We start from the raw sequence: 18,247 nt of genomic DNA on the forward strand, positions 1-18,247 counted from the left end.
GGTACTGACAATGCAATAGCACCCACACCAGCCACTCCCACCACACAGGAGCCAGTGGCAGAAGGCTCACTGTCTGCTGCCAACAGTTCTGTTGGAGAAGCAACTGCCACGGCACCCCTGTTGGATGAAGAGGGACCATGCCAAACACCCGTAGGACAGGGCACAACCAGCCTGCAGCTGTCACCCCACCTCAGCCCACGCCCCACATCCATTGTCAGCAGCCATGAGCTGTCTGGTGGAGAGTCATTGGCAGGGAGATGGAGCCCCAGGGAGAGGTCACCTGATGGCGGACCCATGCCGCAAGCTGTGCCAATATCAACCAAAGGCAGGGACAGAGACCAGGGAATCAGCCTCATCCAACAGCGCCAGGAGGAGCTCACTGTGCTGGTTGGCCAGCATGTGAGCGAGGATGCCCTTGCAAGGGAGAAGTGGCGTGAATACGCTACGGGCATAAAACTCGCAATAGAAGCCAGTACAACACGCATTTGTGATGAGTTGGCAGCTGTGAGGCAGGTCCTCAGCCGCATTGCGGATGCAATGGCGAGCCAGCGTCCCGTACAGGAACTGGAGCAACCCAGCACCTCCTCCTCTGCCAGCTCCAGCCAGACCAGCCCCTTGCGCAGGTCTGCACGGACCTTGCGCCGGCCAGACATGCAACCACCCAATGCTGGTAGAGGACATGGGAAGTAGGAGCAGCCTGTTATTGGTGACTCTTGCAGACTAATGCTGCACTGAAGTGCACGCCATGTGCGGGGGAGTTGTGGAGGGAGGGGGAGAGGGTGTTTGGGGTGGAGGGTTCATGCACTTCCTATTCACTTTATGGTTAATACACCCGTTGTGTCAAGAACAATCACTTGACTGGACATTGGTTACTGTGAATGTGTGCTTTTTTGGTGAACAGTGCACAGTGTCCATGTCCTCCCAACACCCAGTGCCCTGAGTCCCACATCCATTGCACCCTCTGCATCCATGTGTATTAGAAATATTGGTCTATCAGATTCTGGCGCACAGCACGTCCCTCCTGTGCATCGCCACCTGCCTGATGTGCAACCCCATCTTCTTCTTCCTCCTCCTCAGCCTCACCAGGCCGTTGCAGTTCAATGTCAGGGGGCAGAGACACGTTCCTTCTGATGCACATGTTGTGCAGCATGACACATGCCATGATGATCTTGGCCACCTTCTCATGACCGTACAGGAGTGCCCCACCCGACCTGCTGAGGCATCGAAACCGTGCCTTCAATAGGCCAAAGGTCTGCTCGATCACCACTCGGGTACGGGTATGTGCACAATTGTAGTCATCTTCGTGCCTGTTCTGCGGGTTCCAGACAGCGGTAAGGAGCCACCTCTTCAAGGGATAGCCAGCATCACCTGCATGGGTGCAAAAATGGTTATGTGTAAGTGAATCCATCAAATGGAACCTGTACCTATCACACACAATCCTGCATTGATTTCTTGCTCACATCCACATTTCCCTGCATGAATGGAGATATTCAAAGTAAGTGCAATGTATGAAGTCACATGATTCACAGGTGTGTGTCGCATCGTCTAGTTGATGCAGGAGTGTCCTATTCCTTGCTAGTGTTCATGCACTGTGGTTGCCTACGGCAGTTGTTGCCATGATCTAGGTGATGTGTAGTTAATCATATGCTTTGATCCTGTCACCACTGGAAACAGACTCGTAATGATCTGCCATTCCACGCTTGATGTCCTCATGCTGGCATGCTGCACTTCTGTGGTGGTGTGCCAGTGACATTCTGTGTATTGGCTTCCTGTGATTCCTTTGTACGCACTAAAAGACGCATGTCCGTTGTGATGCTGTTCAGCGGTCATTTACATTGGGCATACTGACAACATGTCACTGCATTGTGTTGCAGAGGGTACGGTCTGATTATGTGCAGTGTACATGGGGATGGATATGGTATGGGTGCTGTGCTGGCTTGTTGTTATTGTTGTGAAGCTTACGTCTTGCATATTGGTTTCAGGTGTCAGGATCAGTCTGGGCTGGCTTGGGTCACAGTGTATTACAGTATGGGCATTGTTCAGTCTCTCAACCAATACCACCCAGGTGAAGTATGCACCTCCCCCCCCCCCAATCTCACCCAGGTGAAGTATGCATCTCCCCCCCCATCTCACCCAGGTGAAGTATGCATCTCCCCCCCCCAATCCCACCCAGGTGAAGTAGGCATCTCCCCCCATCACACTGCCATGTGCTTGCCCTGCAACTCACAAAGTAGCCAGGAACGTTGTCCGGCATGTCGCTCCATGTAGCGTGGTATTGTGGAGTTCAGCAGGACCATTGAATCATTGGTTAATCCGAGATATCAGGCACAACAATGTGTAATGATCTTGATCTTGTTTCAGTCACATACCATTTGCACGTTGATGGAGTGGTATAGCTAACGGTTGCTGTACACTACCTCCATCACATGTGGGACCACCAATTCCACCAATTCAGTTGAGGGCACCGATGCAATTTGGGATGCCTGCGAGTGAATGGAAGCCAATTTTGTTGTTGGAGATCTCCTGGGCGGTCCGTGGTAGGGATATGTGGTCGCTTGTGTGCTTCAGGAGGGCATCGAGCACTTGATTCAGCGTGCGTGAGAAAAATGCTTGTGATATGCCATGCATCTGCCCTACCGTGTGCTGGTAGGTGCCTGTGGCCAGGAAGTGGATCACAGACACCACCTTCAGTAGAGGGGGGATGGCTGTACTGATTTCTATGAGGCTGGCGATGTCATTGTGTATCATGTCCACAATGGTGGTGATGGTGTCCCGGTCCAGATGCTACAGGGTGTGGATCTGCTCAGGGGTTAGGTTGAATGGACTGGCTCTGATGGGAGGGTTTGGGGGCTGCCTGCCTAGTACAACTGCCTGCACTGGTGGGGCATGCTGTGCCCGACTCACCCTCCTTCTCCTCCTGCGTCTCCTCTGTGCTGCCTGTTGTTGTTGCTGTTGTAGCAATGCAAGCATGTCCTCCAGCCCCAGCATTGCTACTAGTATCAGAATCATTTTGGTGTGGGAAGGGGTGTGGGAAGGGGTGTGGTGTTCTCCTTTTGTGCTGGCCCAGTCTACATTGACTCCACCTGTGCTGATTGTGTGCACCTGTGGCAGTTGAGAACACTGCACATGGCAGTTTACGGGTGGTTCGCGATGCCGGTATTGCCGGCATGCCGGTATCCACTTTCAGTGCCTTCTTCATGCCGGTATTTGCATGTCCGCCTGACTTGTGATGTCCTCCTGTTTATGCCATGCTGGTATTGCCGGCATTAAGGATCACGTGCCCGCGCCCATGCCGCTATTAGAGGCACCGTTATTTATGGTGCCGCTAATAGCGGGTTGGCAGGTCAGAATAGCCCGGGGCGTTAAGCGATGCCGGTAATCCTTTACCGGCATCGGTTTTCCCTAACCTCCAACCTCGTAATGAGGCCCAAAGACTTGCATGAGAACGCTGGAGATTAACTCTTAAAGTGACTATGAGCCAGTGCTTTGATTGGGATCCGAAATAGAGAGGACAGATCTAACAAGATGGAATAGTCTAAGTTCAGGGCAAGGGCTAGAGAGTGCTGAGTGTGGCCTAAGGGGGAGCCCCATGTCCCAAACACACATTATTGGACCCTTCAAACATTCTTTGGATAACTCAGCATGGTCTCTAGCTTGTTTTGACAATAAATAAAATTCAGTAAATAAACACTCTCATTCAGTTCATAACCAATTCATACAGTGAGTAAATCACCCTCATTCTATGAATATATCACCAACGAAAAAGGGGAGCGAGACAAATACCACTAATGTGGATTCCTAACTGCTTTGCATAAAATCATAGAGAATTGTAGAAACATAAGAATGACCATAGATGTTTATATTTCACCAATATGCCTGTGATAGTGATTACGTATGCTATCCTTCCAAGTACGTAAAGCACACTGCACTCAATGCTCATTTCAAGCCACGAGACTTATGTACTCCTTTGAACAGCCATAGCTGGGTTGCTCTTCTTGAAGGAAAAACACCATCTAATTCCCTTAAAAGCATTAATTTCATACTTTGTAATGGATAGATGCTGCATTTCTCCAGCACCGCCCTCCAGAAGCGCGCACAGAAAAACAGCCTTGGTTGCTTGGTAGTGGGGGAGAGAAGGAGCACCAGTTCAGGATCATTTTTGTGAGAATGCCAGGGCTCTAGTCTATCTAGCCCAGCCCAAGTAAAGCCCTGCTATGAATCCAGGTCAACATAGTTCTGAAAAGGAAAATATTAATTTTGATTTCTTCACATTTTGTAAATGGAAAACAATCACGTGTTTGTGCCCCTCACCCATACTTTTCCACAGCATATTTTCATTGATGGAGATCCCCCAAAAAAATAAGGTGAACCACAAATGTTAGGTCATTGTAAGTGGATTTTATTGAATTTCCAGCATGACTCTGAACAGTTTAAAAAATCCTCCACTTTCATGAAGCATAATCAAGCAACAGAAAGCAAGACAGAGAGGACAGGAAAGCATTTAGAATTCTTCACCGTGTGTGTGGTTGACCGGATTACCAGAGAAGATAGTGGGATATGTTCCAGATAGATATGCATGGATGGCTTATTGACCAAGAGATATCACCCAGTGCTACAGGGTTAATCATTAGAGGAAAGGAATGTAATGTTATGGGAAATACAAGACCAGCATTGCCTGTTACACTTAAAGAAGGGGAAAGAAATAGACATAGAAAGCAGCGCTGTTAAAGAAATAGACATTCTTTTATGAGGTTTGTCCAATTCTTGTAGCATATGGACTAAATGAGAACCCTATTGAGCACACTTACTCAATGAATCTCAAAGTTCGATCGATGGCAAAACACTCCATCGGCTTGTACCTCAATAGCTTTAACATTGTCTCAAAGCATTTGAAGGTAGAGATTATTTTCCTTCAGGGAGAAATGCATATTAATTGAGCTCCCTTTGTTCCAACATCTTTTCACCTCTTTTGTAACCTTCACCCCAATGTTGAAGGAAGAGACACGATTGGTCATTTATGGTTGCCACCAAGGCTGAACGTACCTTTCTCGGCCATGTGTTTGGGCTGGAAAGTGTCCCTCGCTGATCTCCCCATTATATCATCTTCAGATGCACGTAAATTCTGTATCAAAAAGTATGTACTCATCTTTCCTTTTCCTTTAACTTCAATTTCTCCACGTTCAGCTATTTCAAAATGTTGGTATTCGAGAGCTCTATGAAGTAAAAAAACAAAATTCCACCTTCAACTGAATTAATATAATCTTTCATATAATATAATTTACTAATATAGTTATTCTTTCAGTAAAAACTCCATATAACAACAAAGTATCATACATAAGGGTTATAAATTAATTAATGTTAGGGTCCAGGGGTGGGGGTGCGCTGGCTAATAAGGATGCACGGAACATGTCTGTGTGTACTGCCAGGAACCTGCCTCATTCCATGTCATTCTCATCCTCTCTCCTGGGTGTGCCATTTATTTGCCATTGCCCTCGGCCCCCACCTAGCCTAGCCTGATCCCAAACCTCGCACCCACTCCTCCCACCACCTGCCCATTATTGTACTCTTATTTACCTGACTGACCACTCGCCTGGCTACCCTAGACAGAGAAAAGGAACAATATCCCTTTTCTACTTTGGGGGTGGCCATCTTAGGTTTGTAGTCTTTCTAAGGGAAATAGAGTTAATTTTCCCTTAAAAACTATTGGCACCCCAGGATGAAGCCCCTCTGTGGTAATAGCGATAACTACCTCCTTGGGTGGCAGACATGGCGAGCAGCCTGAGTACCTGGCTCAAACCTGGAGGACCTATGAGGTAGTTATCTATATAATGGTTTCCTTGCCAAAATATATCTTAAATCTGTTAAAATATACCAAAGGATATTTCTTCCATAGGAATAAATGTTTGCGTAATTGAATAGAAAATATTGCCAACCAAATGTTACCCATACTTCCTACTGGAAAATCGTTACATTTGGGAATGCCTGCAAATTCTACCCCAGCATTCCTACACAGGTAGCGAAAACGTCCACACTAAAATTGGCATTGCCATAACCCATTATAGTAGAATCACAATCGGTGCCGGTAATCCCTTTGCGCCCTATTCCGAGGTCCCTTAGCGGGTCCCTTCCTTAACCAGGCGTTATGGACAGGGTCCCGTTAAGGGACTTCAGAGCTAATAACGGTGCCGCAATTTGCAGTACCATTATTGGCGCCTTCCCCCTTCCCATTGAGTCCTATGGGGGCTCAAATGGGAATGGGGAATAGCTTTTACAATGGGGATTTACCGGTCCCGCCAAGGTCGGACTGGACCAGTAAGTCCCCACTGAATGGGACCGGACATGGTCCCGTTATTGGTGGTAGTCATGGCGCAAATAGCGCCATGACTACCGCCAACCTCAGAATGTGGGCCTTAGTCTTGCAATTTGTTTGCCTTGTTTGAATACGTTTTGCCAGAAATAAAAAAAATTCTAAATCACATGGTTGTCTTGCACTTTTAAAAGGTTTAGGTTCCTTTTGATGGGATGACTGCTACCAGGCTCTTTAAGACCCACAGCAATTATCTTCTGCAGTGTATCAGAGGCAGAACCAGAGCATATGCTCAAACCTCTGGAAAGTAGAAATATTACAGGGCCAGACTTTGTCTCCTTGCCTCCAGTCCACTAATTCCTTAGATCACCAGGTCAGAGTACTTCTACTCTAATTCTAGAAAATAAGAACCATTCTTTTGGGTTAGAAATCTTCAGACATATAGTTTAATAGTCAAGTATAGAGTCATCTTTAAGTAAAGGGACACAGAAGGTTTGAACACATGAGTCAAGCTTCCATGTAATTTGAAAAACAGGAAAGCTTATTGAAGTGCTTGAACCGGCAGCTTGGAGATTCCCAGATGGTACCTAGCCCATTTTCCACCAAGAATGAATTAATGTATTTTATTTTTTTATTTTAAGTTTATTGATGGGTTTGTTCAAACCTTCATAATATTTACAAATGTTAACCACATTCCATTCTTCACTTAACATATTGATCCAGTCATCATAGTAAAAACCCCTGTAACTAACACATTTATTATTGTCTCGGGAGGATAGCTCAGAAGCAAGACGACACGAGCAACACAGGTTCAGTCCCTGGGTCCGCGCTTAGAAACCTCTGGGTATTAAGCGCGTTATAAATGACCCATATCATTAATACACAACCAATAATAATTCAATACTTAACATAAGAAAATCTTAAATAACTATTAGCTCCCAATATGCCTCCTGATAAATGTTTCGAAAACTGTTCTGATGATGTCCCACATAACCACTCCCAAAATTTGCAGTCACTTTGTGGTCTCGTCGGCCCACAATTCTATTCCCTAAAATACACTAAGAACAATCTTGGCACGGAAAGAAATCAATAATGGTTGCAGTGAGAAACCTTCTTGTTATTGTTTTAGATCAAGAGTCTCTTCACATAGCCAAACCCAGCAATGTCCCCTCTGTAACAAGTGAAAATATCTCTTTCATAATACGTTTACTAAATGTTGCATATATTAGTCCTTGAAAGTATCCAGTGGAGTAATGAGACTAAAGCAATTTCACCATCAAGTGGGGTATGCCCATATTCAAGGATACTATCTCATACAATACTGAGTTTAGGGGACCAAGAATTTATTTCAAAAGCCAATGTCATTTCTCATCAATCCTTTGCAGCCCCTTATCTCTGCTCCCTATTAAGGTGAACCTTTGCCTTTAGCTTTGTAACCAAGCATGGTAGATAGGATGGTAGATAGGAGAAATCACTTTTCCCTCATGTTTGTGGTTGCACTAGGTTGCTTGAGAGAGGAAGGAGACAGCTTTTGTTCCTCGGTCATCAGAGTTTAACACTTGAGTGAAGCACATACCCACATTGTACAGGTTCACCACAGACTGCTCAAACAAATCAATTTGTCGGAAGTCGTAGTGGATATGCTTAAAACCTAACTAGATTTTATGATTTAATGTGGTTGGGTAGAACGCTAAGTAAAGGGTTAACTGATCGACCAAATGGATCCATGCATTTATGAAAAATTGTGGCTTAGTGGATCAAAGGCAGAGATAATGTTTATGGGCCCAGTAGGTCCTTCTCCTGCTCTCTTCCACTGTTATGATTCAGAACGCCGGCCAATCAGACCAGTAGTCTGGCTTGACAGCCATAGGTGAAGCTCTCACAGTTTCTCTATTTTACCTCACTGGTAATCACAGTTACAAAAACTATTGCGTCAACTCTGTCCACTTTGTGCAATACTGCATTTTCTTTAACTTAACTACAAATCGTGTTGGCTTGAGTCATGGCAATATCACACAAGGACTACTACAATGGTCTATGCACTGGGATCTCAATAAAATCACTAAACATGCTCCAGAGATACCAACACCATACAGAAGTATTAATGCTTAGGCTCCTGACATTTTGACCATATGACGCCTGCCAAGGCCTGTTCTACAAAAAAACTAAGAATCCAAAGGCTTGGCTAAGGGAAGCGGCAGGTTGCTGAACCATTCTGAATATCTACACATTTTTTAGGAGAACGATCAGTCCTGTGAACTTGGATATAGAACTGTAGAAATACACAAGGTTATATTCTGCTTTAACAGTAAGATATCTGCATTGGCCTTCTGTGCCTTAGTTTTACCATCATGTTGCCTGGTTCTGAGGCCATGTCCCAGAAAGGCTGCAGGTTTGTTATCGCCTTCATCAAAAATGTACACCAATTTTAAGCAGGCTAACCAGAGAACATTGAACATTTACTCATTTCACTATTAATATTGCATTTTTAGGCCAGGAGGTCTGATCCAAATTGAGACAAGCCAATGATCATGCCATAATCCTCTAAGGTTTTAATGATGTGTCCTCCAGCTTTGTTGCACTTGATCTACTTTTTTGCTGCCCTAGGGGTGTTTTTTTTAAGTGTTTTCCGTGAAACATAGGCAACATTTAGCTCAAGATCTACTCTCTGAATTATTCTCATGCAGCAATCGAAAGAAAGTCTCTTTAGAAGTGAGGCATGGGCTTATTGAGTCAGGCCAAAGTTTCTTGGACTAAAAGACAATCTTCTCCCTGAACACCCACAAGTATATTTATTGTGTGTTTGTTGCAACATGTTGCTTCACAAACAGGAATCAATGTCCTACAATCAAGGCTTACACTTGGCTGCTGATGACCCAAGAACCCTGTAATTAAAGAACGACCTGCATGTTAATGGAGCAAATGTGATGCATAGAGTTAAACAATCTAATTATGGATGTTAAGAGGATGTGTGCCCTCTGGAGAGAGATGAAAGGGAGGAAAGACCAGTGGGAGGGAATGTGGGGCACGGACCCCAGCAGGAAGCTATGTTCTGCTTGAGAGCCATGGTAAAACCAGAGCGAAGAGAATAATGCAGGTTCTGGAGATGCTGAACATGCGCCCATGATGGTCTCTGAAGCTATAACTGGTGACTAGAAAACAGAATTGAGTAGCCATCATGGACGTTGCAGAGACACAGCGACTCCTGAAGACTGTCACTGGGAGGGGCGGTAGCTTGAGCAAAGCCACTGGGGCCGGTCAGAGACGCAATGAATGTTGTGCTGAGAGGTGTGGATGCCACGCAAGAAGGGGTGAGATGGCCAATGCAGATAGGGGCATGCATGCATAGCCAAACAATAGAGATACATAAAGCTGAAGATAAATCCAGTGATTGAGCAATGGGCACCTGAGAACGGATGCCAGAAAGGATAAGAAGAGGTGACCAGAGCAGGGAATGTGGGATGGAGACTAAATGCCAATTAGCAGCATTAACAGGAGCAAGTCCAGGGAGAAACCACCCAGTGCCTGGTAGACTGAGTTGAGAAGTGCTGACCATAGGAGCTCAAATGACAAGTTGCTAGTAGTACTAAGAACGTGATTGAGTTGAGCAACATTGGACATTGAAATGGGAGTTCCCAGGTCCATCTGAGAAAAGATCTGAGTGAAGATTCATTGTACACTGAGAACTGAAGACCGACTTCGCAGGGTCCTCTGAGAAAGAGGCTGATTGAGGAATCATTGCACACTGGGAATTGAAGTCTGAGTTCCCAGGTGCCTCAGAGAAAGAGATTGAGTGGAGTGAAGTATTATAGAGAGCGAACTGAGCTCTAACCCTCCTTACCCCCATTCTCATCTAATGAAGAGATTGAAAAAATACCTTTTCTTGATAGGAATTGAATCCCAAGTCCCCAGATAAAGAGAATGAAATGAGAACCTGTACATCCTGGGAAATTAAGTACATGTTTGTAGCCAATTAGATGCCAGGGAGTTAACGTACTGTAGCTACTGACCAGACCAAGTTCAGAATCCCAGACCACCTGACAAACCTTTGCTCCAATTATACATTTAAAATCTATGTCTGGCCTAACAGGACATAAGAGGCATGTATAGGTTAAAGTGGCCTACCCTAAGAAACCTTGTTGGAAAGAGCGAGTGGGACAGAGAAAACGAGAGAAAGAAATAGAGAAAGAGAGAGAGACAGAGAAAGGGAGAACGGGTGAGGGAAAGATGAGAGATGAAAGGGGAGATAATGATGGCTACACTTCACCCTCAGAGTGAATGATGTCATTCATCAACCTAAACTCTGATACTATCTAGACTAAGTGATTAAGCATAGACTGATGGTCAACATTTTCTTATTACCCCCAATAGATTTAACAAAAGTAAACTAGGGATACACGCACCAAATGTTATTATCCTGAGATCATCCAGCATTTAAATGTTTATGTTTATGGGGTGGGACGAAAGTCTGCTTGAAATGTCTCACCACCCCACAATCAAAATTAAATAAGCACATTCCCGTGGGACACAGAGCCAGCTTAGGCTGCACCTCACTGCATCACCACTGTGGCTCCACACTTGGTCAACATGATCAACTTCTATCTCTTACACTGCACCACCCCCTCTGCACTCAAAACAGGACAAATGTCTCCCCTCCTTGAGAAACCATCAATCGACTCCACACTCTCCGAAAACTATTGACCCATCACAATCCTGCCATCTATGATTCATCAGAATCATGAAACACCTTGTCACAAGTGAACCCCAGCAGCAAATCACCACACATGACCTCCTCAGCCACTTCCAATCAGGCTTGCACCCCAACGGGGCTGGAATGTGTCCCATGGATTTGGGATTCAATGTGTCCCATCTGTCATTTACCCTCCCATTGACTGCCCATGGACATGCTAATCCCTAGTGCCAGTCCCGTCCACTGCCTGTCCCTACCCAGCCCATCCTCCTGGGATATCTGTGAACTAGCTATATCAAGCTCTGACATCACACTTTGGTCTGCCAATGCTATTTCTAAGAGTGAATGGCTTAATTGCAGCTCTAAATGAAATGTGTTACTGGTATAATACAATATTTTAACAATTGTGCCTTCAGTCACTTGGTTTATATCTGTTCCTTGTACTGAGGACCTGAATACAAAATCATTGACAAGGGCAACGGTTCTGGCTTGTCTACGTATTTGCTAGGCATTTTACACACACTGAAATCATATGCCCAGGTAATCATACAATTTCCCAACTGTTACCATTGTATGGTGAGGTAGTACTGTTATGGCAGTTCCTCGTAAATGACTATCTCAGTACCACATAAAAGCAAAACATTTCGGATTTGTCGATTCTGGTATGTTTTTTCTTTTTCTTTTTATTCGCTGTGGTGAAGATTATCAACCTCACAAATGTTTTCTTGAACTGTTTTACTTTGATGCTGCAATTATTCTTCTGATTGCGTTTATATGGTATGTTGTAGTTTTTCTTTTCTCTCAAAATGTAATAAAACTTTCATTGAAAAAAGGCTTGAGGATGGACTTGTCAGTCTACTGAACTGTCTTTCTGCTCGGTACCTTTGCTAGACGGTAATCGGAAGGGTGTTACGATGACATAACTTGAAACACTTGTGTATAGGCACGTTATAAATTCCATATCATATCATAAGGACACATGAGGACATGACAGAGAGAGAATTGTGGAAGGAAAATGCAGATAGATGCAAATAAATGTATTAAGCATCTTAATGAAAGATGTAATTGTAGTTGTGAGAAAATCAAAATGTAAGTGGAAGAAGTTTACTAATTTGAGAAAGACTATGGGCCTCATTACACGTTTGCCGGTATCCTGCGGTAAATACGCCAGGATACTGCCAAACTGTGTTACCATTACTGGCACTCAGTCTGGCGGAATTACCACAGGATTATGAGTGCTGGTAAGGGCGGTAAATCCCCATTCCATGGAGTCCAATAGGACTGGGGGATTTGGTTATTTTTTGCCTGTAGCATGTTTGAATTTCTCCACCCCACTGACAAACTTGTACTTTGCCGATGCGGATATGTGCCAGTATACGGTAATACCAGCACATTATTTACGCACTGGCAAAGTCATAATGACACCCTATGCATCTTTATATAGTACTAGGCCTTATGTAGTTTAGAGAGACTCCATTTTGAAGTATATGCTTCCAGTCAGGATGGAAAGGTGAAACTTGGCAACAAATGCTATATTGATGGGCACATTTTGTATTCTGCTGACTCAGAGACACTAATTACAAATATGCTTACACTGCCAAAGTTATTCGCATGTTGCACAAACAACAGTTATTTCAAACAAATAATGATAGAGTGTGTACACTTGCTATTAAGCGTGCACACTTGTGCTGGTTATATCTTGAAGGCTCAGGAAATGATCTTGGGAGTCTAGGTTTGCCTGATTTTGCATATAAGGCCACTGTGATAATTGGGTGGACTGAAATCATTCTTAGTAAAGTCATGAAATCTTCTACCCGTATTGGCGTCAATGTACTGAAAAAGAATAAAGGTTGGTGGCAGAGGGACGCAGTAACAAAAGGCCTCATTACACGGTAGGCGGTGGACCAAGGTGCTCATAGCACCTTGGTCCATGCCGGTAAAATACCGGCACCGCCTTGGTGGAAAGGGGAATTACCGCCCTATTCCAAGGTTGGTGGGGCGGTAATTCCCCCTTCCCCCATTGCCCTTCCCCATTCCCATTTTTGCCCCATAGGGCATAATGGGAATGGGGAAGGTGCTAATTACTGCACCGCAGATTTGCGGTGCCGTAATTAGCACCGAGGTCCCTTAGCGGGTTGGTTTTTAACACCTGCAAAAAGCAGGCGTTAAATTCTCCAACCCGCTAAGGGACCTCGTAGTAAGGCGGTAAGGGTTAACGGTCACCGGTACCATTACCGGTGACCGTTAACCCTTACCGCCTACCGTGTAATGAGGCCCTTTGTCTTGGATTGCTTTGGGGTTGATGCACGGTTTGTTTCTGTGTTCACCCGGCAATGCTGTTATTAAAGAGTTACCAAACTAATCTCATCCAAGTTATGAGTCCTGCATCTGTTTTACAAAACAGAGATGCCATTATCAGCAAACCAAGTTTAAGGAGGAGGTAAGGATGGTAGAACAGTCTCTCCACCTCCGGCTAACCATTTCAGTCAGTCAGTAAAACGTTATATCGGATAAACAGAATATCTCATAAAAGCTCAGTGCAACAATTCAAACAACATTTGAGACATCATTACCAATTCAAAACATATGAAGTAGATAGTACTCTCAGTGTAGATATTAATCAAATACTATCAAAAACAGTATATTGACCAGCCAATAACAGCCTAGAATGCATACTTTTCTCAAGCATACAAATATTGTAATACTTATAAAAAAATAATAGTGACCCTATTGGTTCCTTTGACCTATTTCTTAGCATGATTCACGAAAGTGCAGTAGTGCTCACGAAGCACAAGCTGAATTGGCACACATTAAACAAATAAAAGTAGGATAGCAGCGCTGGATGTTAATAGCTCATATAATTGGCAAAAGGATACTTTTCCTGACCATTTGAAAATCTGTTGATGCCAGAAGTTTTCCCGCTTTATCTGCCTTTAGTGTCCATAAGCAAATATTCAGTTCTATTGACAGAGGCCATAATCAGAGAATTCTAGTGTTATAAGCTATACCAAGGCCATTGCTGTTTATGATTAAATCCCAGTATTCTACAAATTGTTCACCATTAAGGCAAAATAAAACAAAGGGTTCATTGAAGATCTTCACCTATTGAAACACTCTGGTATAATCCAAGTAAGAACTTGGAGAAACACAATCTTTTTCCTGACTACACAGCATCAGAATACACTATTTATGTACTGTGATAAATCCTTGGATGTTGCCCAACCCTTCTCATGTGGGAAGGGAGGTGCACCACAGTCCAGAAATCCCTCTGGGAGTGGTGCACCATGGGAGGATCACATGAGGAGGGAACATCCTCATGGGAGGAAGGATGACACCCTTGAAAGCAGCACACTTCAACCAAGATCCTGGCTCCCTCAGCCTCTTACCCTCTCCATGGTGCAAGAATCCTCCATAGTGCTATATATGCAAATAAAGTAGATGTTTGTGCTCCTTTTAATTATACTAAAATGAAGAAGAGCAGTTGTCATATCCTGAAGAATAGTACTGCGACAAAGAAGATGTAGAGTGTAGAAGAACATCCCGTGCAACCGCAGTGAGAAGACCAGCCTATACTACTTAGCCAATCCTGATGAATGAATAGAAAGCCAGGAAGGACTCCGAACAAGCACTAGTCCTCCCTTGAGGAACCATGGCCATGAGGAAAGGCACTGTGTCAGCCGGACACCAGAGAAAAGCTGGGATGCCCAGGAAGAAGCAGAGAGCTCCAGAGCTGGTCCTGAGATGCTGGAAGGGACGGCAGTGCTGCAGACATGCGCAGACCAAACAAAACCTTCCCAAGCATGACGAGTCCTGCGGTTGATGAAGGAAGCTGGGGGAAAGTGGAAGCCCCTGCAAACCAAACACACAGGTAGGAAAAGGGACAGGGAATCACTGGAAAGCAGAAGAAGTGGTGGCAAGCAGGAAGGGGAGAGAATACCCAGAACCTACGGTCTGGGACCCTGATAAGCGGACAAAGTGGTGGCAAGCAGAAAGGGGAAAGAAATACCCTGAACTTAGGGTCTGGGACCCCGATAATAAGAAGAGGCAAAGGCAACTGAAGAAGGGGGAGGAATGCCCTGAAGTTAGGGTCTCGGACCCTGAAAGTATTAGTGGAGGAGCTCTTACATTTTTGATCATATATTGTAGTGCTTGGCAGGAGAGTGAACCAAGCCTACCAAAAAAGAGAACTACCGAAGGAAATACATCACTTGCTCATCTTCATTGTCTCAGTACCTGGGAGAAAGGTGAACCAGGTTGACAGTGCAATAGGTCATACCTGGCAGGAGAGTGCACCAAGTCGACCAAGAAGGAGAACTGTTAAAGCCAGGTGAGTCTGGTGCTCGTACCCACATAAAGAAGGACAGTTGTTGCAGAAGGTATTACTTGGCAGCAAAGAACATCAAGTGTACCTGGAAACAGAATTCTCGCACCAATATTAGAAGAACAGTTGTAGCTCCTCTTCTTAATCACAGTACTGAGGAAAAGAGTGACCCCAGTTGGATGTGTAAAAGGAAGAGAATCTGGGGAAGAGAGACAACCCATGGGATTGTGAACATTGTGGCAAAGCTGAGAGAAGGGAGCTATTTTCTTAACACCTCTAGGAAGTGGACGTGGAACCAAGGGAAAGTAGGCACTTCCTCTTGGAACTTGTGAACATCGTGAGAAGTCAAGCGAACAGAAACATTTTCTTGAACCCTGTGGAACTTTGTTTTTGCACCATTTGGAACTTTGTGTTTGGAGCTCTGAAAAGAAGAACCTGCTGAGTAGACAACCCCTTTGCACCTCATACTTTGTTATTAGTGTGAGGGCGAGAGTTAGAGTTGTGACACAACGGCGGACTTATGTTTATTTTGAAATTCTGACAGACCGATTTAAGATTTATTTTGAGACAGGGACACTTCTCTTAGTGTTAGGGCTAGTAATGCCTTTCCCCAATCCTATTTGTTCTTTAATAAAAGTCTGTAGCAACAAAAATGCCACCTGTGTGTCGATCTCTCACTACTGCACCCTCACAAGTGGTGTCAGAGGTGGGATTCGGACTAGTTGACACAAACTAGGGGATCCTAGAATTTATCCAATTGAGTGCAAGAGCCACAAACCCTTCAGTAGCCACAACTGAGTCAATAGGGTTTGATCTATCCAGTAGTCGAGACATGATCATAGACCCAGGAAAAAGAAAATTAATACCTACAGTCTTAATAGCACCAAAAGGGACTCAAATCTAAGTCTGTATTAGCCTGGAAATATGGGCCAACTTCCCTACCGAGTAAAAGCTGGTGAAAAAGTAGCGCAAAGTATATTAGAAACTGGCCTTGTTCCCAGATTCCAAGAAGCAAAGTGAAGTGAGACCACCGAGAGGGGTGATATTGGGGATGGTGAAGCTGATGAAGTAGTTGAGGCCCTTAGTGAGGTTCACACTAAAGATAAGGAAGATGACATTCCTGAGACACTCCCTGGCCTTGCCTTTGTGCAAAGGAATGAGCCCATCCTTGTTGAAGCATTGTTAAAGGTTGTACCCAAGCAAGAAGGTAGAGATAGGGGAGGACCTTTCTTTTACCTTAAGAACAGCTTACTGTATCAAGAGGATATTACTAATGAGGGACAATCAAGATAACAAATAGTCATCCTTACAAGCCATAGAGAAATGGTATTAGAGATTGCACATGCACTCTTAACTTCAGGTCATCTAGGCACAGCCAAAACGCAGGGCCAAGTAGTACATTGCTTTTACTGGCCAGGTGTGTATGCGGATGTTCACAACTTTATATCTACATGTGCGCTATGTCAGAAGACAACCCATATTAATGTTACACCTGCCACTTTACAGCCTCTGCCAATAACAGAGGTCCCCTTCTTGCGCAGTGCGATAGACATTGTGGGACCTTTGGATACATTAAAAATGGGGAATAGCTACATACTTGTAATTATAGACTATGTCACCCACTACCCGGAGGCCTTTCCGATGCAGAATAATTCTTCCCAACACATTCTTAAATACCTCATTCCAATTCTGTCCAGGGTAGGATTCCCAAAAGAGATCCTAATGTATCAGTAAATTGATTTTATGAGCAAGATCATGGGGGAGGCGAAAGACATTTTGCAAATGAAAACACAGAGAACCTCAGCTTACCACCCCCAAACAGGTGGACTAGTTGAACACTTCAACAAGACATGAGAAAGCGTTTTGAAGAAGCTAGTCACTGGGGATGGCAAAACCTGGGATGTTATGGTTCACTGGGCGTTGTGTGTCATAAGAAAGGCCCCCAAATCTTCCTTGAGATTTTCCCCTTTTGAACTTCTGTACAAGAGAGACCCATGCAATGTACTAGACATGCTATGCAAAACATAGGAAGAAAGAGAGGAAGAAAGAGAAGAAGCAGCATTACCCCTCTCCCAGACGGTACAGAGAATTAAAGAACACATGAGTATTGAAAGAGATATAGGGCCTCATTACAAGTCCGGCAGTAGCCATGCTGGTAAAACTGACAGGTTGCCATCAGACTTTCAGGCGCCAGTAAATGTTAATCCCCATTCCCATTGAGTCCAATAGGACTGAATGGGAATGGGGAACACGGAAGCACCGGCACCCTTAATAATGGGTGCCACCTGCCGGGCACAGCAACTCCGGTAAGCAGACCTGATGCGTGCCGGCACTGTTGTTACCAGACCGGCACACTTATAATGAGGCCCATAGTCTCAGAACATCTAAAGAAAGCACAAGATTATCAAAAGGGACACCAGAACAACAAGGCTGTTACTCGATCCTTCTCGGTTGGTCAAAATATTCCAGTGTTACTGCCAACATTGGAGTAGAAGATGCTAACCTGGTGTTACGGTCCATATGAGATACTGGAACAAACTGGGCCCTCCAATTATCGTATATCCCAAACCCATAGGTGGGTAAAGACCCAAATATATTATTTGAACTTATTGAAAGCACTGCAGGAGGATTCAGACAAATCCTCCTTGGCAGTAATGGCTAGCTTTTTAACTGAGTAAATTGATGGGGTGAATTTAGTTGCATCTGACTTACCCCTCAACCAGAATGAAGACATGCAAGAAGTATTGAATACATTCTCAAATGTATTTACTAAAAAAACCAGGAAGAACAAAGAATAGTACACCAAGTCGGCACTCCTCCAGGAAAGGTAGTGAACCTAAGGCCTTACAGGATTCCAGAATCCTAAGGCCTTACAGGATTCCAGAATCCTGTAAAAATATAATTGACGAAGAAATAGAAAAGATGCTGG

At 44.4% G+C, this 18,247-nt stretch overlaps 1 protein-coding gene across 1 annotated transcript in view; it reads right to left on the reverse strand.

The window, feature by feature from the left end:
• Positions 1-5,011: 5,011 nt before the first annotated feature.
• LOC138528064 (guanylate cyclase soluble subunit beta-2-like) overlaps positions 5,012-18,247 on the reverse strand; it is a 309,889-nt gene continuing 296,653 nt past the window's right edge. Inside the window, exon 16 of the mRNA XM_069639510.1 lies at positions 5,012-5,213. Within this exon, the coding sequence (XP_069495611.1) occupies positions 5,012-5,213 (202 nt within the window). The remainder of the gene's footprint in view (positions 5,214-18,247) is intronic.

Source organism: Ambystoma mexicanum, chromosome 7q (genome assembly GCF_040938575.1).
Source record: "Ambystoma mexicanum isolate Mex_15411 chromosome 7q, UKY_AmexF1_1, whole genome shotgun sequence".
NCBI classification, from domain to species: domain Eukaryota; kingdom Metazoa; phylum Chordata; class Amphibia; order Caudata; family Ambystomatidae; genus Ambystoma; species Ambystoma mexicanum.